This window comes from Syngnathus floridae, chromosome 14 (assembly GCF_059516105.1).
Source record: "Syngnathus floridae isolate MCC-2025c chromosome 14, RoL_Sflo_1.0, whole genome shotgun sequence".
NCBI classification, from domain to species: Eukaryota; Metazoa; Chordata; class Actinopteri; order Syngnathiformes; family Syngnathidae; genus Syngnathus; species Syngnathus floridae.
The window spans coordinates 3,962,316-3,987,204 of NC_142426.1; the positions used below are offsets into that span (position 1 = coordinate 3,962,316).

General features: G+C 40.0%; 1 protein-coding gene and 1 long non-coding RNA gene across 2 annotated transcripts in view; one reads left to right on the plus strand and one right to left on the minus strand.

The window, feature by feature from the left end:
- The window catches only part of LOC148387127 (calsyntenin-2-like), a 55,372-nt gene that overhangs the window by 28,010 nt on the left and 2,473 nt on the right, over positions 1 to 24,889 (minus strand). The window contains exon 2 of the mRNA XM_088396597.1: positions 6,359 to 6,481. Within this exon, the coding sequence (XP_088252723.1) occupies positions 6,359 to 6,481 (123 nt within the window). The remainder of the gene's footprint in view (positions 1 to 6,358; positions 6,482 to 24,889) is intronic.
- The window catches only part of LOC148387128 (uncharacterized), a 49,237-nt gene that overhangs the window by 22,324 nt on the left and 2,024 nt on the right, over positions 1 to 24,889 (plus strand). The window lies entirely within an intron of this gene.

The following is a 24,889-nucleotide window of genomic DNA, read 5'->3' on the forward strand; positions in this document are numbered from 1 at the left end:
CCAATTACAATCATTACACTGCCATAATTGACCCTGGAGACCCTCGTCCGGTAAAATACACTCGGCCTCTTGGGCCGAGCGTGTGTGCGTGTTAGTGTTTCAGACCAGTAATTAAGTAAAGATTGGACCTGGAGGATAGATTATAATTCATATCATATCAACACTCCACCAGCTACCTAGCAACTTTTTTGTAGACCCGGGTCCTTTTTTGTAGTAAGTGGGGGCACGGGGAGGGGGGAATAGCAGAGGGTATGGAATGTCATTAGGCAAAAAAAAAAAAGACAATAAAATGAAGGCCAACCAAAGAACCTGTACTAAATATGTTTTGCATTATTTGACCAATTTACAACCTCATAGAAAATAGTACCGATATCGTATCGGTACTGATATCAACCTTATTTTGATAAACAAAACATACCAATACACATACCTTGAAGTATATTCATATATATTATATAATTAATTTTATATGAATAGAATAGAATGCCCTTTATTGTCATTTTACAACTTAGTTGTACAACAAAATTCGGATAGCTGCTCCCATCCTAGTGCAAACATAGAAAATTTAAAAAAAGAAATAAATAGAAATAAAGAAAAATAAATATTAAAAAAATATCTATATGTATATATATAAACTCATGACTCCCTCAACCAATTCCAGCTAAATAAAACACATGCATGCTATGAATTGTAGACAACTTCAATGGACCTTTTGCTCTGTCCTCATTTATCTCGGCTTTCCCTCGCTATCTCTCCATCTCGTTTTCTGGCAAAAGCGATGTTAATCTCAAGGTCTTGCCATCTGAAGCATTACTGTTGGTTTTTTTCACCTTGAAAGGTAACACTGTGACATGAGTCAGAGGGGGAAATGGCCGCGTACATCCCCCCCAAAAAAATAAATCACCATGTTTCATCATATTGACTCGACCGCTTCTATTATTCTGACATTGATTGCGTTGTTTGAAATGCGGGTGGCTAACTCCGGATTATTCTGCGAGGGTGACATTTTCCGCTTGCAACGCCCTCTACTGTCGACTGAAACGGACATCATAGTGCCCGAGGGCTCACGTCACAGCTCACCTGTTTTCCCTGCTGACGTTAGTGTGATGTGCTACAAAGGTTCAAAAGGCAGATTATCCTATTTCATGCTCACATGAACAAGGAAAATGGTACAAGGAAGATATGCAAATTGGCGTCTAATTAGCCTGTCAAGATACAGAGGGCCCCATCAAGTCTCCGCGAAACACTGGAGAATTCACAAAACGACTGGATTAGCTTCAGCTACTTTTCACAGCGCAATTCATTAAGCATTTTCAATTTAAGGGGGGGTGGGGAGTTCTTCCAGAATTCATTTTACGCCAAGAAAAGCACTTTCCCCAGCCAAATCGCTTCCGCTTCACCTTCCACTCCACACCATTTTCAAGTGCGAGTACATTTGTGCCCGCTCATCTAGAAAATATTTTATGAAGTCAGGGTTCACTTCGGTGATGTTGAACCTGCCAGAGAGGAGCTTACATTTTCTGTCTCGCTCATCCCCAAGGTGCTTGTTGTTGTTGTTGTTGAGGTCAGAGGCTCTCACGTTCTTTCACATCACAACCATCTAAATATAGACTAGCCTTGAAAGCTTTTTGTAAGTAAAAAAAAAAAAAAATCAGGGAAAGAAGGAGCCCAAGGAGCAGATGGTTCTAGTTGTGATGCTCCCGGTGACTCATACGTATCTCAGGTCGTGTGAAAATGAGGACAAGCATAAATCGTGGTTTCCCCATTCGTTGGGCTCCCGCAAATCGTCGTAGTTAGGTTAATGATGTGCGCGATGTGATAGTGAGGCAGTTAGGCGCCGCATGACATTTCAACAAATGAAGCTCACGTTGTTTGCAGGCAAACACTTGTGGCTCCAGGTTGGAGTCTTTTGTTATTGTGTGTTATCGCTTGAAAGGACAGCGGTGATTTTTGTTGACGAATAATTCTCACAGTAACACCCCTTGCAAGCGTAATCCTTCGATTGTACACTGAGAGGATTTAGAATCGTGTTTAAGCTCTTGAATCAATTCATTTGTCAATGGAATGTTGAAATCGGAATCTCTGTGTAAGGCGCACATCACCTCTGAGGTAAAATGTGCTTCTCGCTGACATTTCATTTGGGGAGGTTTAAACTCAATTAACATTTAGAGGTAAAATGTTACAGTTGCCCTCAAGTGATTTCATAAAAATTCTTTTTTTCACAATCTTATCTCCTGAGTGTTTTTTTTTTTTTTAATACATACAGTGATTCAGATATTAAACAATAAGTGCAGAGCTAACAAGGTGATAAAAAATAATGAGATTCAACAAAGACCTGTGAAAAGATTCTGTCTGGAAAATTTAAACTGAGGTTTATCCAACATGCTTATTCTTACAAATGAGAAAATAGAAATATCATTCTATAACAACAAACATAAACTGGCGACAAAGCACACATTGTCTAAATGAAGCTCCTCGCCTCGTGTCAACAAAGTTCATCGGCTTCAAGCTACCACAAGAGGGCAGCATAGCGCAACTTTTGTCTTCAAATGAAAGACGAAAGTTAAGTCCTCTTCTTTTGAACTTTGATGCTCTTTTACGCGTATATCCTCAACCCCCCCCTTTTGCAAAAATCCAATTGTCTCCCCTCGGCAACTTAAACACTTAATTTATTTTTCTTGCACCTTTCATAGATTTAGTTTTGTGGGGTATCACAGTCTAATTAGCACCGTCTGAAAAAGACTGACAGGTATTGCTGTGAGGAAACAACACAGTAAACAAATCCAAACTAAATCTATCATCACTAGCAACACACAACTTAGCAAACGGCTACGTTTGAACAGAAAATCGATTAGTCACTCCATGAGCGCCATTTCCACCAACGTCCGACCCTTTGTCCGATTCACAAGCTTTTCTCCTTGTTTCGAAAGCGACAACTCCCTTCGACTTGTGAACTTCCATCTTTTCCTCAGAGGCTTTGCTGTGAGTTTGTAATGGCGTGCGAGCGTGTGGTCAAAACAGGCGCTGCGGCTGCAAAAGTATCCAGCGGAGACGTTAATGGAGCACTACAGATGCCGTGCTGCTTTCATAATGTCACACGAGCCAGCGCCATGTTACAATGCCCAAAAAATGAAGTTCGTTTAACCCTTCTTGTCCACTCCGTCTGTAACGGGTTAACAGTTTGTATTGCAATCATCTTCTGGAGGTCTCAAAAGTGACCCTGAGGATAAATAAATTTGAAGGTAAAAAGACGCAAGAAGCTCTCTGACCACAAGGGGCGATAGACATTATTCAATAATACACGAGACGTGGGCTTGAAACAAATGAAAGAAATCAATTCTTGGAGGCCTTAAGATGGAGCCATTATCACAAATGTGATATAGACAGAAGCTCCAGCTTCCTGCCCTTTGCTACCAGACTCCCATTATCGCTAATACTTGCTCTCGTCTTTCAGCGGTAGTGAATTCACCTGCGCCGCGCGTAGTGTTTTCCGATCGATTACTTCGGGCTGTCTATTTTTCCGAGACTAGAGCAAGTCTTTCTTTTTGTTGTCTGTCAAAGCAATCAATGAGCAATACTACAGAGTTTTCTGTAGATTTTGAAAGCATAGACATAATCAGACACTGTTCGTTGATGGCATTAAATCTAATTTTTGAGTACATAAAAAGGTGGCGTTTTTATCTTTATCTACAAATATCCATAACATGCATTTTTATGACACAACACAATTGCCGTTTCTGTTTTGGGAGCAATGGAAAGTTACAAGAAGATGAGACAATAGACCAAATGCAAAATTAAATTGCAAAATCTCAGTGGTTAAATATCACATGGCTAAATGAAAGTATGAATTTTGCTGGCTTCATCAAAAAATGTCAAGCATTTAAATGATAACCCGTACATTGCAATTAATTTTTGTTTTTTATCTTTGAGAGGGGGAATAAAAAAAACTAAAGTGAGCACATAATCTTGTAACTCGGCTGCGGTTGTGTTCAGAATGAGCCGATTCCCTTCAAACTCATTTGTGATGATTCAGCACACACCTGCCACCATTTAAAGTGCCGCTCGTTCAAAAACATAAAATACAACTTCCGTTGAGTTTATAGATCACATAAATAGCCCAAAAACAATTTGAATGATTTATCTTGGTCTCATGTTTTAGATAGCATAAACGTAGCATCTGTAAAGGGGTGTGTAGACTTTTTATATGGACAGTTTTTTTCATTAGCAAAAAAAAATACACAATTTACAGGAATGCATTTCAAAAAAAAAACACCTTGATACACTGGGTAACAGTTTTGATGCGGAACAAAAAGACAAATGGGGATTGGCCCAGAAAATTGCATTCCATGCATGGGAATGCCTGTCCGTGTTTTTTTTTTTTTTTTCTTTTGTGATGATGCTCACACAATTTCGTTATCCATCTGTCTATTCCACATTTTCCTCCCCAGCGTGCTCTTGTTTCTCTCCAGCTGCATCAGTTCCATTCCCTCGCTCTGCAGAGGAAATACTGTCGTGCACACCGGCAGGCTATTCTGGTACCATGATGAATGGGGAGAATCTATGCCTGTTGACTGCGCTCCCGAGATAAAGAATGGGCAAAAGGAAACGGACTATTTGCTTCATGGTAACCTCGAGTCCACTGCAACCATCCCTCATACTAATTTGATTGAGAAGGTTTGCTCGATCCTCACACCTTTTGCTCAAAAAGGCATAGAGGGGCCGGGCATCACGGAGCAATTCCAATTCATCCCGACACATCATGTTTAAAGGGGGAGGCCACTGTGGGGAGCTTCAATGAATTGTGATGCCGCAGGGGTGGGAAGGACAAGACATGAGTCAAAAAAGCAATGAGAAGAAAGAAAGAAAAGTGCGGAGGGTGTGGATTGGACGCACAAAAGAAAGGTTGCGGTGACAGAAGGTTGAGAGATGGCAAGTTGGTAACTGTTGTTGTCACTTGCCTCCATGCAATTAATGAGGAAGCAGAAGGACAGGCTACACACCTCTGCAGTAAAACTAAAACCAGGATTGACACCAAGTGCCGTGGAAATTCAAAATCATATACCGTATTTTCCGGACTATAAGGCGCACCTTCAATGAATGGCCCATTTTAAAACTTTGTCCTTATATAAGGCGCACTGGACTATAAGACGCACCATTAATGCATCATGTCAGATTTTTAATCCAAATCAAATTATTCTCCATTTTATCTTTTTTATTTCCATTTCAGACGCAACAAATGACTTTATAATCACAAAATAATGTTCCATAGTCTTTTTGAGTCATGATTCATAGTCTTCAGCTGGCCACTTATGATTGATTTCAATAAGGCGCACTGTTGGCTTTTGAGAAAATTTTAGGTTTTTAGGTGCGCCTTATAGTCCGGAAAATACGGTAGTTAAACGTGCTATTAGTGGGTCAAAACTGTGCATTGCCACAGCTGACATAAAAGCATAGCCAAACAGTGAATCTATGAGGAGAAAAGCCCCGAGTGTTAGCATAGCTGTAGACAATTGTTTTAAGAAGATAAATTGTGAAGGAGCTCCAGCATTTTTCTTAAGTCTCCTTGGTAGCTATTGTGAGACTTTCAGTTAGCGCCACATTGAGGGAAAGAAATATAGTCAGTCAACAGCGATGGCACAGACCTGCAGCAACTCCTCTCGGCAAAATAGCTCACCAGATTTGACCTTTTTGCTATTCGGCAAATAAAGCGTTAATCGTGGAGGCGAGGGGGCAAAAAAAAAAAATCTAATCAAAGCTCGTTTGCATCTTGTCTGCTGCTTTCTTCACCTTTTCAACCCTATTGGCTTCTCATTTGCTATTCAGTCGCTAACTTAAGCTGTCTCGTCTAATGTTACTGTAAGTTTGACTTTATTGGCTCGGTAAAGCTCGCGAGGAGAATTTTATAAGCGTTTTCACACTCATCAAGGTCAAGAGCGCTAACAGAGCGCCTCTGATTTAGCATTCTAAAAGTCATCTTTGGCGTTCCCAAAAAAAACCAACAAATATAAAGTTGAATATCCATTTTTCATGGTTGTCAGCGTCGGGATTAATAGAAACCATTTGTCCATAATGAGCAGTTAAGTGCTCACTGCCAGAAAGGCTCTTTGTTTGCCTTGGAGTCTGCGAATAATTTATCAAATTATAACTGGGCCGCTCGCCGTCTCATTCCAGTCACTGTCAGCTCTGCAATAATCGCATGGCTGCCTCTTATAAGACAACCCAATCAACATCTGAAAGCCTCGTCGGCAGATGAGCTTCATAATTATGTTCTTCTGTCATTGTTACATGTTAACTCATTCGAGCTCTGTCACGTTGCCAGGCGGAAAAATTATTCGAATATTCATGTGTGTGTAGCTACCTGCATAGGGAATTGGTGCATCCTTGTCAAGAGCAACAAGAGGAGGGTCCAGAAGCACGGTACCCATGTTTTCCGTGATCACGCCGTGGTAAGAAGCTTCTATCCACGGTTTGTGCTTGTTGACTGTGGAAGAGGAAGAAAAAAAGATATTAATCTTGCTGTTCCTGTTTAACGTTTTACTTGAATGCACATTTCAATTTAAAGCAAGGCTTGCAAGGATTGTTTTTGTAATTCACATGTTTCTTTCCACTGCACATCATGTCATCTGGACATCCTGAGTGAATTCAAAAGATTTTGAAATGAGGTAGTTGGAGGGAATGGAAGAAGAAAAAAAAATATTGCTACGGTTCCATCTTTGTTATTGATCTCGGTGATAGAGGAAACAGTCAAACACAAAACAAGTCAATATTTTTTTTCTTAACAAATTTCTTTTGACTAACACTGCCACATAAAAAAAACAATATCCTACTTTTCCAACCACAGAATAGAAAGCTCAATATCTCAAACGGCAAAAGTATTAGTCATTATTTATTAAACATGGAGTAGTGTAAAAAAAAAAATACAAAACAATAAAACAATTAAATATAAGACATCACAAAAAAAAATTCTTTTGACTAACACTGCCACATAAAAAAAAACAATGTCCTACTTTTCTAACCACAGAATAGAATGCTCAATATCTCAAATGGCGAAAGTATTAGTCATTATTTATTAAACATGGAGTAGTGTAAAAAAAAATACAAAAAAAATCAAACAATTAAATAATATGAGACATCACAAAAAAATTCTTTTGACTAACACTGCCACATAAAAAAACAATGTCCTACTTTTCCAACCACAGAATAAAATGCTCAATATCTCAAATGGCAAAAGTATTAGTCATTATTTATTAAACATGGAGTCATGTAAAAAAAAAAAAAATACAAAAAAAAATAAATAATGAGACGTCACAAAAAATGCATAGTAGAAAGCATTAAATCCTAATTTTTGCTAATATTTCATGTAATTGTATATTTGCCGCCACATGAAAACCATCACATTATCAGTGAGTGAGATTTGAGCAAGGTCATACAAATAACACAGAGCATTCCTTCAAATATGACCTCCACTCACATGAACATCACGGCTTAATTAGTTCAGAAATGGCGCCTCGTACTTTATAAACACCCTTTCGTAAAACCGACATCGGCGAGTTCAGTAAATAAACGCCCCCGGCCACTATTTGAGGAAATACAGCACAGAGCAGACAGCAGCGCCGTCTATTATGTTAATAAAACCTTCACAAGATGTTTTCTTGCAAGTGAAAACCTTGTAGCTCACGCATGAAACTCAAAGTCAATGAATATTCTCTCATCGGATCCTTTTAATGCGAGTTATCGCTTTGGGTGTGGAGAAGAAAGTAAAGCCTCGTGCACACCACACGACTTTAAGTACAGCAGATGAGCTGGAGATTAGCGCAGATCACATCACAAATAATTACTGACAGTGTGGATTAAAGTCCCTCCCACTTTCCATCTGCCCAATCCAATAAGTACATAGCGGCCTAAAAAAAAAAAAAAAAAATTACAGTGTTAATCTCAAGTGTGCAATTGTTTAGTGAGTTCTGCATTCTGTTTTGCATTCCTCACAAAGAAAGGAGTGAGTTGACGCTCTCGAAACCAAACATGATATTCTATTCTCTCTTGAAAAGATGATTTGAAATACATCTTGCATAACGTCAAGACTTAAAAGTCATCATCCATGCACGCAAAGGTGTTTGTCCTTGACGTTCTTGCTTTTGACTTTATAAAAGCGTCTGACGGCAAACAAAGCCGAACAGAACATCTGCGCTCGTCACAGCGTCGCCGTCCGTGTCCATTATGGAGGTCTAATTTACTTACTAGGAAAGTTGAAAAAGGACTCCACCAGGCCTGGATCAAATCTATCATGAAAAGAAGAAGTAACCGGAATCCATAAACAAAATACTGGCCTGTAATTGGAGCCGTTCTGCTCCTTAAATTCATATTGTCAAATTCACCCCTGAAGCAAACTAGAATATTTGCGTCTGTTAACCCCAAGAATAAAATAAAAATGATTGTTTTAAAGATAATCCAAACATCTGGTAGTGCGTTGCTACTCCTTCCAAAAATGGAAAAATAGGAGATATGACTTGATTACTTTTCCATCCATCTATTTATTTTCCCTATCACTTGTTATAGGCTTAACTGTACTTGCATTATAATGATGATAATAATAATAATAATAATAGCAGAGGATGGATGGATGGATAATAATAATAATAATAATAAATAATAATAATAATAGCAGAAGATGGATGGATAATAATAATAATAATACCGACCACAGCAGTACATTATCCATACAGAGCCGATATTACATCAATACCGAAAGCATCAACGGTGACTTTTAAAGTCTCAACACTGAAGTGTAAGATGCTTAGGATGAAGAGTGTAATTACGCATATTGACTGCCGCATGTAGTCCTTGGTTAGAAACTGCCGGTGGCTCATTTTCAGGACATTAATTCTTCCCACACGCTCTCTGAGGACGCTTCCTGTCGTTTGCGGTTGAGATTTGTAGGATGTCCTTTTTTTTTTTTTTTTTAATTTTGTGTTGTTATTTCTAAACAATGAACTTAAAAGGCTATTACTCTGATCTTGTCCCGTCACAAGTCAAGAAGCCACCCACGTGGAAAGATAATTATTTTCCAGAGCATTTTGATGGGTTGGATATACAGTGAGCAAACCCGAATGTGAATGTGCCCGGTCAGCAGAATTATTGGAAGACAAAAGGCTGAGGGGGGGTTAGGCAGCTACAGGAAAAAGTCAACAACGTGGGGGTGGAAAACAACATCCAAAAACGAGAATTGGGAAAAAAAATCAAACTTACATGGGCGTGATGACACATTTTTTGCAGCTTCGGCGTATTTTTCTACTAGCCGTAGATGTACACAACAAATAAATGTGGATTAGGTCGATGTATAGATTGAGTAAGCTTAACCTTCACGAATGATCTCGACCCCTTCGTGTCACATAGCTACAGGAAAAAAAATATTTATCGATTGCTGAGGCTAATCGCTAAACAATACAGTGTGCTAAATGATTGGGATCATATTATCATTTAAACCAAAATTAATTGACTTTTGCTTTACATATAAACGTGCATGAACTTTTTCAAAATGACAGTATGATCACGGCATTTTTTTTTTATCTGCTTTTGTCGTCTCCCTGGAGGCCACAGCGCCCTCAGCATTTGCTTATATTACTTAATGGACAAGCTACAGTAGCTCGGCAAAAAAGCCACACAAAAGGATGACAGCAAAGAAGTGAAGTGAAAGTGCAGTGAAGGGAAATTACAATAAAGCGAGATCAGAGAACGGGACAGAAATGAAGATGGCGGCAGGGGTGATCTCCATTAACTGAGAGTAGCTGGCAATGAGAGGAGCTGACATGCATGCTGTGTGAGTGACCGCGTGGAATTAGAAACTGTTCCACTTGAATAACTTGTCACTATCTCTTTTTACTTCGGAGGGGGCCCAAGGATATTTCAGGGTGTCCACAATAGTTTTTATAAACTCCAAAAATCCTTCAGAAAATTCTGATAAAAATTCATTTTATGTTCCCAATGGGGAACAAGTGGAACTGTAGGGGAAAAAAAATCTCAGGAAAAAAAGATTTTTACAACAGTGAAATTGTACAGTCCAACACATAGCCATATCCAAATGGCTAAACTGCTAGCATCAAAAGTGAGCACACCCCTTATTGAAAACCACTCACAGGAAATCCCCTGAAATTCCTAATGGTCTATATAGATGTAGATTAGGGAGGAATCAAAAATTCCAATTCTGTTCTGAGCTGATAAAGTTATGAAATGATGTTTGTATGCAACACCAGAAGTTGTAATATGAAACCCAGTTTCATCCTGAAAAGATTACTTCTAAGAGTGCATTATCAGAAACACATTTTACAAATCAGATCAGGATGCAATTTGTTGTGCTTCTATGGGATCTTATTACATTGCAGTCCTTTCTTGATTTGGTTATGAAACTCTTTGCACTATTCAAGCATATGTAATTTTCTCACAATTCAAAACTATTCCCGTGTGTCAACTTGTAACAAATTTGGTGATTTTTTTTTTTTTTTTTTGCGGTTCCGAGGGACTTCTGCAGACTGAGACTCTCCGAGAGGGGAGTCGGTATTTATTTTGCAGGTGTCAAGTCTTGGCAGAGGTCGACGCTCTCCGATTGCTCTTTTGGTTCTACTGAGAGTCACTTAAAAAAGCGTATTGTCACATTTATCCAACGCAACACTTAGTAACCGTCTCAAACGGCTGCTAATCTCCCATTTTGAAAATGAAACATGAAATGTGCAACTTTATCTTTCCTACTATAGAGATATGTTGGTAAGAGGCATTTGTTAGTGTCTAAATGGAAGTCGCCAGTGTGACAAAAATGTTGTTAGCGGCATGCATCGCTGAAGAAGCAATCAATGCTTCCATTTAATAGACTCAGCATGATACAAGCTTGGGAAAAATGAATGCGCACTTGATTAACTTTGAGAAATTTACAACACATTTAAAGCCTTTCTGAGTTGGAATTGACTGTTTTCTCCCCCGCAGCTTGAGACACACACACATGCACACACACGCATGAGACTGGGGATATGCTCCTATTACAAAGGCATTTCTGTCTTCCTATATGTCAAACTCATTTTTTTGGCGGGCCGCATTGTAGTCATAGCTTCTTTCGAAGGGCCATTATGACTTACCCAAATAAATGTATGAGCACCTCATATTATATACAGTAAAAGCTACAAAACTGACACATCTTGTTCTCAAATCAGACGAGTAAAAACTGGTCAAATATTTCAAAAAAAGATATTAAAAGTGAAGACAATTTGCAATTCTAGTAATGACACACAAATTTGATGCATAATTTGTCTTCGCGGGCCACATAAAATGACGTGGCGGACCGTATCTGGCCCCCGGGCCTTAAGTTTGACACCAGTGTCCTATATCTTCAAAACCAGGCCTAATTTTACAATTCGACGAATAAGAAAGTACGTCTTGATGGATGTTTATTGAAGATTAGCCCATCTGACTCACAGCTGTGTGATACGCATAGCCCGAGGTTGTATCCAAACCTCCACGCAGGAGCCGGTTAGCAAGCAGCGGCCAACTATTGACTGGCAGAACTAAAAAAAAAAAAAAAAAAAATGCTTGTTGCTTAGAGTCTAAGCCTTAGACAGTCACATTTCAGCAACAGCCTTGGGCAACTTGCTACTACCAACTATGAATGCACGTTTGGAGTGTGTGTGTGTGGATGCGTGTGGAATTCCCAGCAGCCCGTGAGAGTGACGAAGAGGATGTCTGACAGGTGAAGATAAACTGGAGCAACAGCATGGAGGCTGTAGCGCCTTCAACATAGTCACATGCCAAAACGCGACACAAATGTGGAGTGTGTAACGGCATATGCGCTTCTGCATTTATGTATGCAGCCTGCTTAGCTGCGGAGGTGTTTTGCTTAGAAAACCAAGCATGTATAATTTTGTTTTATATCATCATAGTCAATGTGACTGGATGGAATCAGAGAGATAGCGAATCAAGGGCAACGTTATCGTGCTACTATTTCCTCTTGAATGATGTATTTGCCTTGAACATTTGAATTCTTCTTCAATTTGCCGAATGTTTACATCTAGTTTCAGCCTGGGCTTCATCCTGATAATGAATTAGCATATGAAGTGATTGGAAACGTTAAATTAAGCAGAGCAGCGCAATAAACATGGCTTGGGTTGATGCACCTCTTAAATCGAAGTTCTTTACTCGCTAAATGGAAATGCTCACAATGTTCAATGAAAGTTCTTTATGAAGGGTTGAAGATCCGCCTCCACACTTGAAGTCTTATTTGTGAGTCAATGAAGTCAAAATAATTTGAAACTTCCACTTAGAGTTTACATTATGTGCATAGAAAGGTTTTTATAGAAATAAATTAAAAAAAAATACTATAAAAAAAGGTACATTCACAATATGAATTACAATGAATGAAACATATGAAAATATTGTATTTTAATGGTCATGGATAATTCAGTCATTTGCTTTGGTGGCGGTTGATTTACAAAAAATAAAAACTATCAAACAAGTTTTTATTTTTTTTGCACAGAAACCGAGCGGCATGTCTCTAGTTAAAAAAAAAAAAAAGAAAAAGATTCAAAGGTGCATTTCCCGGTTGGATGACTGGAAAGGCAAGGTTGAGAAAGTGCTACCGAAAGATCTATGAGCTGTCACTAACACTAATCGGGCTTCACACAGAAGCATTCATCTAATTCGGAGTAGCACGAGAAGTGGACATGACCAGCATCTTACCAGCCAACTAAGCATGGCGACAATCGTAACAGATTGGCTTCAAGCAGCCATCCGTTTTCTAGCGTGCTTTTCCGCAACTGGTGAGACGATCCAAGCCGCCTTTGAGCGAGAAATGTGCTAGTCACCGGGCAATTGTCAGAAAGTTTATAACTAACATCCATTGTAATATCCGTTATGAAATTTTAAATTGAACGTTAGTGTTTATTTCTACACATTAAATTTCTACAATCTCTGCAGCCTTGATCTTTGGACACACATTGTCCATGTGACTTTGTCAAACTTGGTCATATTGCATTTGAAAGAATACGCCACGAGAATAAATGGGCACGTGGGAGGAAAGATGGGGGTCAAAGTAATCAAGGGAGCAGAAAAGTCTGAAAGTACCATTACTCATAATGCCAAATACACCAAGCAAAGACAAATTACTCCTATCCAATGGCAACTCTCACATCAGAAACAATTAGGTGGATAGGAAAAACCCTCATCTAACCAATGATATGATTATGGTAATAATGATAATAATAATAATAATAATAATAATAATAAAGGGATAAGCGGTATGGAAAATGGATGGATGGATGATAATAATAATGATGATAATAATAATAAATAATAGATGATTTGCATTACAAGCACGGTCATGGTTTAAATTTAACTTTTTTTAAAAATAATAAACACTCAAGGTCAGTAACAACCTTGAACCAACCTTTTTCCCAGACTACACTTATTTTTTATGAACTTTGTAAAAGGGTGTTTTGAGACCGCCATGTTGGCAAGGTAGATGCAGGAAAGTGCCAAAAACCCTAACAAAGAAAACAAAACAAAGAGTACAAGCCAAGCTGAACCCGGAGGACCTTTTCCAAAAAAATGTTGGTAGCTTCACGGAAGCTGATTATCTCTGCCTCGGGCTACACAGTCTCCAAGGCGAGGTAGATTGCATTAGGATGAGCAGCTCCTTCTGATGGGACTGACTTGACCATGTGAAGGAAAACATAATGGGAATTACAACTCGTAACATTGCCTAAAGCAGGCCTCTGTTCAGGGAACGTTACATCGCTTGTCCTTTTCAAACACGATCCACCCAAGAGGGACATAACCGTGTCTAAAGTACACGTATCGCATAGCAGATAATGCTTGCCCCATTAACATAATTAGGTGTGTGGAGACTTCAGCACAACTTTAAAGTTCCATTTTGCATCACACACACACACGGGACAATGAGTCAGGATTTTAATCAGGTCAATTGCAGGGTAGACATAAAACAAAACCGTCACAAAAATACAGTCGACATATTTTTTAGATGACCAACTGACACTCAACACAGAGTGGCTAACTGTTTAGCAATTTAGCAGCTAGCCAACTCTACGTTCTCATTCAGGCCTTTTAAAGAGACACATTTGTTCAATTTTTGTTTCCAGTCTTATTTAAGACTCCATTTTAGCTTCCAGCACAATATTGCCGTTTGATAATCGGACCGAGATTCCAGGTATTAGTCTCTGAGAAAACATTTGGGAAAAAATGTTAGCGACGATGTCAGTCACAGCAGCCCCGGTGGTCACATGACACATTTACGCAGCGATTGCTAGATTTGATTGTCGAATTCGATTGCTGGATCGTTTCCCACTGCTCAGAGTGACAGCCTTGGAAGACAGGTAACAATTCCCAGCGGCAAGGAATTAAAGGAAACAGAGACGTTAGCACGTTAACATGAGCCGCTTGAGTGAAAACGAAACATAGTAACGCTGGAGGGCTCGCAAGAGTTAAGTAATGTTTGATAGTCTTCTTGACAGTGAAATTTACAAGTGGGTCTGAAACGATCGTTATTAAATATATTGAGAGGAGAAGACAAACATCACAGAACTGACTATTCTTCACTGGATTTTATTTGATGATACTTTTACGCTACCCTCAAGTTGGAGAGTCAATTAAATTTTTATGTCTCGTCGTCCCATCATTTTAACAAGGCCCTCATTCTTGCACTCATCCACCACTTTCAGCCCACTCCAATACTCAAGCGTCGTTATCATCTATCATTCTTCTAGTCCCAACGACACAGCATGGTGTCTGGACTCATTATCCAGCAATGATACGTTTACATTAGTCCAGGGTGAATCTCGATGAGGAATAGTTAAGATATTTCTCTTCTATTTGATCAGTTGTAGAATACAGAGCATATCAGAGAAAGAAAAAGAAATTACTGTCGATATCTTTAAACATATCATGCGCCATCACGCACGACACCATTGAAGGGAAATAGATAAATAGCCTTCAGCTAGAATGGAAGAGAGCCGAAACTCAACATGAGAAGCTGATGAGGGAAAGAGAAGCGCTTAAACGTGGATGAGGAATTAGCTTCATTAGAAACCGACTTAGGTGGTCCAATGTGTTCCATTCCGTTAGACGGAGACCACCCAGCATAAAGCGGCTCGGAGGAGGATGCCAGTGTGATGAGATCAAACGGTAATTGTCATTATTTCCAGTTCAAACCCCTTTGGCTGGCACCTTCCATGCTCCACCTGTTCTCCACCCAATCCATTTTCCCTGCCGTTTGGCTCCTGATTAGAATTTGGACAGGGAGCTGTGAGCAGGCTACACGGATGAGGTTTGCACTGGGTGATTTGTCCTCGCTACCCTTGCAGCCAGCCCGAGGCTTTAAACAGTATTTTCCAGTCCAGTCAGGCTTGGCAAAAGACCGGAAAACTTGGAATGTGCAATTTACATCCAAAGTATCGACTTTTAGCTATCGCTGAGTCGTTTGGGCTAGAGTATGAAATAAAACTGACGGTGGAGGGCGGGGTTTGTGTTACTAACAAGACCGCAAGTTTTTTTTTTCCTTCGTGGTTTCATGAATTGATTGATTTGTATCCAAAAACAAAAATACAGGGCACATTAGGAACATTTGATTTTTGAAACTGTTCTCATAAAATTAGAAGCATTCAATTGTTCAGTTACAAATTGACGTCAGTGGCACCGAATGAGTTACAAAAGGATGTGGAAGATTTTCACCGTATTAATCATCAGAAATGAAGCAAGGTCCTCTTTTTTTTGTTTTTTTTTCATCCAAAAGCAATTTATGAAGTGGAAATTTCTGTAGATGGCTCTGCTTCAGTTCTTCTATCCAGATTTGTTCTGGTCTAACAAGACGGCACCTGTTCCACCACTCACATCAGCAAGAGATGTTGAAGGCTTGTCAAAGTTCATTGCACAGAGAAGTGGAAAAATATGGCAAAACACCATGCTTTCAAAAGGCTGACTTATACTTTGCAATTCATAAAAAAAAAAAACTTGACCTAAGCTTTGAATAGGTCTCGTTATTAAAATTTTAAACAAAAGCTCAGATTCAAGCCTTAAATGCATCTCTTTTTTGTGTGAGGCCTGAAATCAGCACACTGTACCTTATTACCTAAAGCTCAACTAATGCATTCATTTTATTTGTCTACCTGAATTGCTCCACCAATTGTGTTCCAATATGTGTTGCTTCTCAACCTAAACAGACACAATACCGTATTTTCCGGACTATAAGGCGCACCTAAAAACCTACAGTTTTCTCAAAAGCCGACAGTGCGCCTTATAGTCCGGTGCGCCTTATATATGGACCAAATTCCTAAATTTAAACATTGTGTCATGAAATCAATCATGAGTGGCCCGCTGAAGACTATGAATCATGAATCAAAAAGACTATGGATCATTATTTTGTAATTATAAAGTAATTTGTTGCGTCTGAAGTTGAAATAAAAAAGATAAAATGGAGAATGATTTGATTTGGATTAAAAATCTGACATGATGCATTAATGGTGCGCCTTATAGTCTGGTGCGCCTTATATAAGGATAAAGTTTTAAAATGGGCCATTCATTGAAGGTGCGCCTTATAGTCCGATGCGCATTATAGCCCGGAAAATACGGTAGGTTGATTTTTTTCCAACTTTACCCAAGTCAGTCCAAGAAACAATTCTTATACAAATTGAAGGAAAAATAAGGTGACAGGAGAAGACATCAAATATTTTGTTGTCTGTTTGATAGATTACCATCTGTCCATTATTGCCTCAGCATGATTCTTCAATCAGACACAACCATAGATCTTTGGAGAGAAATCTCCCTCCCTAATAGTGTAAGGGGCAGGCAGGGGCTAAAGCAAACCGATCCAAAATCTAATTTAACTCACAAACAGTAGAATGTGTACATCAGATTACCATCAAATTGAATTTCCTTTCCCCATTTCCCAAGTGGCCTGTTTTCTATAGCCGCAGCCAAACATCTCTCAGTCTTTGTGTTTGCTTTGCTATCACAAGACATCACTTGGTCACTTTGTCCGTCACTCCAATGGTTCCCATCTATGCTTTTGTTCCGCTCAATAATACCACCACATCGTCGGTTTTTAGTACGTCATTATCTACCAACAAACTCTGCCAAGGATATTACGAAGGTCTTTTTTAATTTGACTTTGTGACTGCAGGATTTTTGGACTTTTCGGGTTTTGTGAGCGAGCCGTGGTGGTAGAATGTGTCCCTGGATGCATCTTATGCATCTGGAGCTGCAAACACAGAAGCACTTCTGACTATGTTGGCTGAGTTTTAACAGGATGTTTGCCAGTGGGCACATTTTGGAACTGCCTCGGCATATCAACTAAGCAAAGCTCCCCTCGGTCCATGCATTCATTTTCTGCCCCTTACCTGGCAAGTGGCTGAGCTAATATAATACAGGTGTCACTCCTCCAGCGACTCTTACGGGGTCATCAAGTGTTCCCGGGCAAAAAGATGAGCAATATGGACCCCCCGCAGAGCCATTTCATTCTACTCAGACAAGTCTGAGTCTAAGTTTGACATTTCCAAAGGGAGGCACTCGGAAGGAAGCCATCCTAATTGAATGCCTCCGAGATGTCATATGGGCTGAACGTGAAGGAGCAGCTCCACTATAAGTTAGCTTGCCTTTAAGGTTAAATATCAGCCGAATGAATCTCTGTGGCAGTTCTCGGTTTTTTTGTTAGCAAAGCCGTGTGACCAAAATGTGCCGTTTTACCGCCAATTTGCGTTGATCGTCTCGTGGAAAGTTTAAGTGGCTGTTGATACTTACTAATCGCAGTAATCATTTCAAATTGAAATAGTGGCTCAGTAATTCTGGAAACAAAAGCACTAAGTCTCTCCAGTTTGGGCCATTTACCGCATTTTCCGCACTATAAGGCGCACCGGATTATAAGCCGCACCTTCAATGAATGGCCCATTTTAAAACTTTGTCCATATATAAGGCGCACCTTCAATGAATGGCCCATTTTAAAAATTTGTCCATATATAAGATATATACGTTTGGCCCGCGGACTGGACTTTGGACACGCATGCTGTAGTGGCTCAATATTGGTCCATATATAAGGCGCACCTGATTATAAGGCGCATATAAGAGAAAATTGGAGGTTTTTAGGTGCGCCTTATAGTGTGGAAAATACGGTAATACCGAATGTGTTTCGTCTAGCTGCTATGATGTGTCTGCTGTTTATTGATCCTTGTATTCAGCATGTGTGGGGAGGGAAGCCTCTTTCTGCATTAATGGCTCGAAATGCAGAAGATCAACATCGGCCTCTCATCGGGTAGTGTTCATTGTCTTCGGCAAAACCATGAAAAAGATTGATTTGATCAAACACTTGGCCAGCAGTAACCGACTGGAAATCGATTCAAGTGTGTGCACATTCATATTCACCTACTGTGTAAATGGGCTCTGTTCAGACCCGGCCGGCGGAGCATTCCGTTGGGAGGATGAGCATCTCCTGATAAATTGCAACTGAATTCCAAATTGGTATCGTGAAGCTAGTTGGCTTGACTTTAAAAAAATGTATACTGCACAAATGTACTCAATGTACTTGCGTATCCTGTATGGATGCACATTTGAACAAAATACATTATATTTGGATTTAATACACTGGAAAATAAATAAATAAATAAAAAATAATAATCAATAAAATAAATAAAAATAAAATAAATAAAGAGAATAATAAATACAGCTTGAAGCCTTTTTTTAAGAATTAATATATTTATTGGCTAGTTGCTAAACGGCAAATTTTTGCTCCTGCATCAGGATATTTATCTTGACAAACACTTTAAATTAAATGACGTACGTATATTTCCAGGCGCCACTGTTTTTTTTTCTTTCAGAAAAGACTACAAAGACCATGTTTCATAATTATTATAGTGAGAAATTTTGTTTACATTGTGGCGACGAATGCAAGAGTGAATTTCTCTCCAAGATGAATAAATCTCTTTTTCTCTCTTTGGGGATGTAGTTAAAAGGATTCTTCAGAAAATGTAACATCTAAACAACTCGGCTTTGTTTTCAAAGATGGAGAGGCTGCAGCCGTATGTGCTGGCTGCTTTACAATGCCAGCGACACAAATATATCACATGACTCCTTGGCTCTACTAAAAAAGATTATTAATCCAGTCCAATATGAAGAGCGAATTGTTTTACAAAGGACAGGGGAAATGTGTCACCTAAAATACAATGTCAACTTGAAAGGGCTCCTGTATGTGTATGAATGCTCTGTCAAAGGTTTTGCATCAAGTGGTGGAGCTTATTTATAGGCAGATGTCTGGCCATGAAGCTCATCAGACTTCCGAGTTGGTCTAATGGCTGAATAATTGTCCCAGTCTTGGCTGCAGTGTGATAAGGCTCTATCGAGGGCCCCGAGTCATCTTCCAGGCGGAGAGCGATGGAAGCTAATGCAATAGGGAGAGCGGGCAAATTTCATTAGAGTTGATAAAAATGGATTCATAAGTAAGGTTGAAAATAGCAAGAAAGGAGGCGGGGGGGAGGGGGGTGCTTATTGCCCTGAAGAATGGCTTCCATCGTCTGACCTTTTTGATGCAGAGTGAGAAAGAAAGTCGTGTCTCATCCATAATGTTTACTAATGCAGACCAATACCGATTTAGGTCCGTTTGTGGGTCAAACTATCGGCGGTGATCCTCGCAGGTACTACTCGCATTCAAACCACTGATGTGACTGATCTGTGTAATTTGGTTCTTTTCGTAACGCCGTGGCCAGGGGAGGCATTGGCCTAGATAGGGAAGGTGTGTACAAGTAAAGCTGCATAGCTCAGTGAAAGTAAAAATGGAGCACTGGTTTCCGAGGGAAAATGATTTAAATTTTAATGAAGACAGAAAGTCTACTCGGCTCAAATGAATGTTGTTGCGCAACATGTTCAAGGAGCTACTTGAAAACTTCACACATTTAGGAAAACGAGGGGAGGAGCGGAGTTTCAACGAGGGGACACAATGGCGTCGTCACCGTGTCGTCGAGCATGTTAACTCGTTCACTGCCAACCCGGTTAATATCTTTGACGTCTATAACCGTCAATGATACTGAATGAGTCACAAATGAGTAAGCCTCCCTTATTCAACGGAGCCATTATAATGATTCTTGGCAATAGCTGCTGATGAAAATACGTCAATAATTAATGATAAGCTGAAATATGTCCCAAAAATAAATCTGTGTTAAAAAAAATTAACTACTGGTGGTTTGTGGCAAAACTCCTGGACTGACAACGCAGTCTTACAATTTTCATTCAGTGACAGCAATGAGTAGAGTGACACTGGTTTGAGCTCCAGTCTTGACAGACACACCACAGCGGGGAATTATTAATCATTTACAACTCCCAAGCACCACACTGTGCAGTCGAGCAGCACACACAACGACACTACCGGTTGATTCCGACGAGCGTACACGTCCAAAAACATTCATTACGAAACGGTACAGGTAAGCTGAACGAGGTCAAAATGACACTCAAGTAGAGATAAAGAATCGTCGGAGGTGAAAGAAAAACAGATGGAGATACAAAGTGACATCTGTCATTTAAGGCCGCTTTAATGAGATGCCAACACCATGACAAATATAACCCGCGGCTCTTGGGACTAAAAATAAATACAAACATCCCACAAGGAAAACAAAATGCTCGTTTCAAGAATGTGTGGTGAATTGACTTTTTAGAATAATACATGAAGTAAACAGTTTAGCTGATGATTCGCTAGCTAACAGCTAATGTGCAAAATGGCCGACAAATGAGGAAATTGAAATCCTGTTTGATCCATTTCAACACTTGATATTTTGACCTTGTTGCGTTTCCTATTCCATTTTTGCTATACTATTAATTCTACACAACTTGACATATTTCCGTAAATTAAAACACTGTTTCAGTGTTTACATCATTTTTCCCGTCATGACTTCTGTTGTAAATTTGTTGACGGTGGCATGTAGATGTGAGGCTGCCTGGAAATAGCGTCAGCTTCCACCTCAGGTGTGCCCAGACCTGCCTACTGTGACATTTCCTGCCTACCGGCACATAATCATGATAAATCGCTTTGGACCACCGGCTGCTCACATCGCCAGGCAATGAGTGGCAATGCAATAGAAACATCACCACACCACAAATATTTGTTTTATTCTTTTCTTATCTCAGTCCACACTGTCCTGTCCTCGACCCAGATATAATGATGATTCTTCTCTGTGGTTCGTCCTCACCCCACCCTTGCAGATTCAGGGCAGGTACTAAAGGAAGTTGGACTGGAGGGTGCATGATAAACCATAGTTGCAGTGAATTGCCAAGACATTTTAATCTGGTGCAGGGAGCAGTTGTGGTGTTGTGTGCGTGGGAAAGGTCCATCACACTTCAGTGAAGCGTAATTCCAAAGCGGGATTAATGCCCAACTCCAGCGTTGCCAGTGTGCTTTCCTCAAAAACATGGATTAAGGAAGCAACATGGAAATTTCACACAAACTATTCCAGCTAGTATAAAAAAAATGAATGTGATAAAAATTTAAACAATTTTTGACACCCTTCTTTTTTTACTTTGATGGCTTCAGCATAGTAAAGTTCAAAATGTTTCATGCCTCCTAAACAATTACCAGTATTTTCTCTCCAATGTTCTCCTCGAGACAACTATCTAAATAAAGACATGCTGCTCGGAAGGTCTAAACTGAAGCTCTTTAAATAATGTATCACTTTTCACTCTTTGAGCATTGCGACTACGAGCCGTCCAAGCGTAACGAGATGAGAGCAGATCAAGGTCGAGGGAGGTTAACAAAATAAGTAAGTTGGCCACAGCGGCCACTGATCTTTTGCCGAGGAGCCGTCTTGGCACACTTCACCCGCAGCTGATCCCCATTACTGGGAAGGACAGCGGCTTTATTACAGAAGTCGAGGAGCTCCTTAGCGGATGCGTGTGGGTGGCTACGTGGCTGGCTGAGTGTAATTGTGCAGGAGGGAACTCGGGAAGAAAGCAGGTGCCGGGGCCAAAGGCAACAGACAACCAATAGATTCGTAAACACAGATTAAGAGACAGGAAAATTGATTTTAAAAAAAAAAGTGTGATTTGGTTGGTCTCTGGTGTAATGGTAATAATATTTTTTAAAACCACAAATGCTGAGGCTATTTTAGTCGAGCTAAAAAAAAATGGTTGAAAAACAGAATTCTGAGAAAGATAAGGAAAATAATCTGGCTCCCAAAGCAATCACCATCCTTTCAGTCAATCACATCATAACTTCACCAATTGTACGCTTGACTAAAATGATGTTTCACTTTCGATTGATTCGCAATAATGAGCTGGAAAAGCCAGGGTGAGCCTCCATTATTGGCACCGAAAGCAATGCTGACTCTGCAAAAAAAAACAGCCGTTGCCTTTTCTGCTGACAGAGATCTAATAGCCAAAGCTGTGGACCGTGACTAATATGATACCAAAAAAAATGTCATTGCACTAGAGTAAGTAAAAATTAAAAGCAATCTGTTACGACAATGACTTGATGGGGGGGGGGAACTTGCCCCGGGAGTTGGAGTCGGTACATTTATTTACTCTTTTGACTGCGTTAATAAAGTAGCAGAAGAGGAAGCACAAACTAATCAGAGAGGCGCACAGCGTCCGCAAAAGAACAACCTGACGACAACCCGAGTGACCTGAGCGTCTCAAATATTTGCACATCTACTACGCGGCTGCCACAAGATCAGAGTCATTGAGGTGATGGAGAGAAGAAAGTGGGGAAAACAGAGATAACTCTTTTTGACTGATGACTCCAAAGAAATTAGAGGCCTCCTTGTGGAGGACATGCTTTCATTTTTCCTGGCTGCTCTAATCTTTTTTTTTTTTTCTGCGCTTCAAATGCGACTGCTGCAGGCACCCAGGTGTGTGTGTGTGTGTTGCGAAAGTGAGAACAAAACCACACGTGACGACCAGATACACATTGACAAATGGTTCCAAATAATATTTTGTTGCACAAGTGATTTGTATTTGCTTCACCGGTGACATCACCTCACCTCACTTCCCTGAAAGCCACGCTTGTAAAACATTCCCGGGCATCAAATCTCACAAAAAACAAATTTGCTCTTGCTCGCCGTTTCTATGGGAAGGCCGAGAAGACAAAATAGAAAGCCAGTTCAAAGCCTTTGACTGCTGCTTTGGACCGACTACAAAAGCCAACAGGACAACAAAAAATACAGATGACTCAGTTCAGAGTAACATGAAAAGAGATTTCGGGGCTTCTGTGGGATCTTCTAAAAACACATTTTCCAAGGCTTATGCGCTTGGACTGGAATTACAATTGGAATAAAAGGAGAATAGGAAAAGTCTTCCAGAAGAAACCAAGCGGCAATAAAAACTGTGAAGCGCTTTACGGGGTCTACCTGCCAAATTGCGATAACCTTTCAGCTTTTTTATTTTTATTACCGCCTATGAATAGTTACCGGCGGGGTCGCGGCGAGCAAAATTTCCACAGCCACATATATAAGAATCCAACTACTGATGAAAAGATTGAGGTGACCCTGAGCAAGGCAGCCAAACTGCCAGTAATTGTCTGTTTGACAAGAAGTCACACTTGGTTTTTTTGCACAATTTAATTCTTACAAACGGCCAGATAACATTGAAAATAGTCATCATTTTTCACTGGAGGAACAGAAAGCTTCAAGGCTCAGGACTTTTATTTGATCAAACGCCTTTTTATCTGATCTGCTAGTTTTATAGTAAACAAATACCTTGAAGCAAGCACGCTTGGCCTCTTGTCAGACTTTTGTTTTCCACCCCGTGATATTTGACATTTTTTTTTATACATGAATTAGCCACGAATTAATAGAGAGAACTCTACTGCGCCCAAATTGTGTCCTAATCAACCCTCAGCGACTCAGTCATGCAGACGCGGCTCATTCCGTGACGCAGTTGGCTCAGCTGGTGTCAATGTGGCGTCGAGCAACAACCCGCACACGATTCCAAAATATTTCCGCTTAATAGCGAACAAACAGAGCGTTATGCTGTGGTGACCCCTTATATTTCACTCCTCGATTTTCCACCTCATCAGACATCTTCAAATTAGCCTTGCGGGGTAATTAACATCCTAATTAGAGGTTGGATTTGCATACACACTCGTTTGCAATAATGTGACACGCATTTATGAATGCAAATGTTTCAACACAAGTCAGACACAAACGTGCGCTCGGCGATTGTTGCGATGGATTCGTGTACGTTAATATGCGCAATTTCAAAAGCAAGGATGAGCTTATATTAAATTCTACACAATGTGCCCGATGTTAGCGTTACATTTAGCAGTTTATTAACATGGAGCCTAAAAATCAATGTAAAGAAAAAAAATCTGGTTTTCATTGTCTCATTACATAAACCAAATTTGAGCAAGTGACGAAAAACTATATATTTAAAAAAAAGAATGGAACGATTAGGGAATCTTGGGATCAACTCGTGAGAAGGCAAAGGCAGGCAGAGAGTGGCACGCCTTGTCATTTATACGTCTCACTTAAGTCCATAAATCTTTGAAATTGAACTGGGGCTGTGGAAGAAAAGACCTTGTGAGCGGCAGGTCTGGAAATCAAAAGGAAGGCCATCCAAGCCCGAAGAACGCGGCGAGGCTGACGAAACTTTTTCTTTCTCGATGACAATTTTGCCCTCTGAATGGCATCAGCTCAGCGGAGCAGATCAGTAAAGAGTGATGAGAGGAGCGGAGAAACAAAGTGAAAGGGATGAGAGAAGACACGAGCGGAGTGAAGGATTGGAAAGACGAAAAAAAAAAAGCATCAAAAGTAGGGCAGAGCAACTCCCGAGCAGAGCCTGTCCGACCAGTGCGGAAGAAAAGCACCTGAGTTATGCGTCTACGCTTCGTGTCACCGTCTGGATTTACGTTCCAGCGGGGGATAAAGCAGTG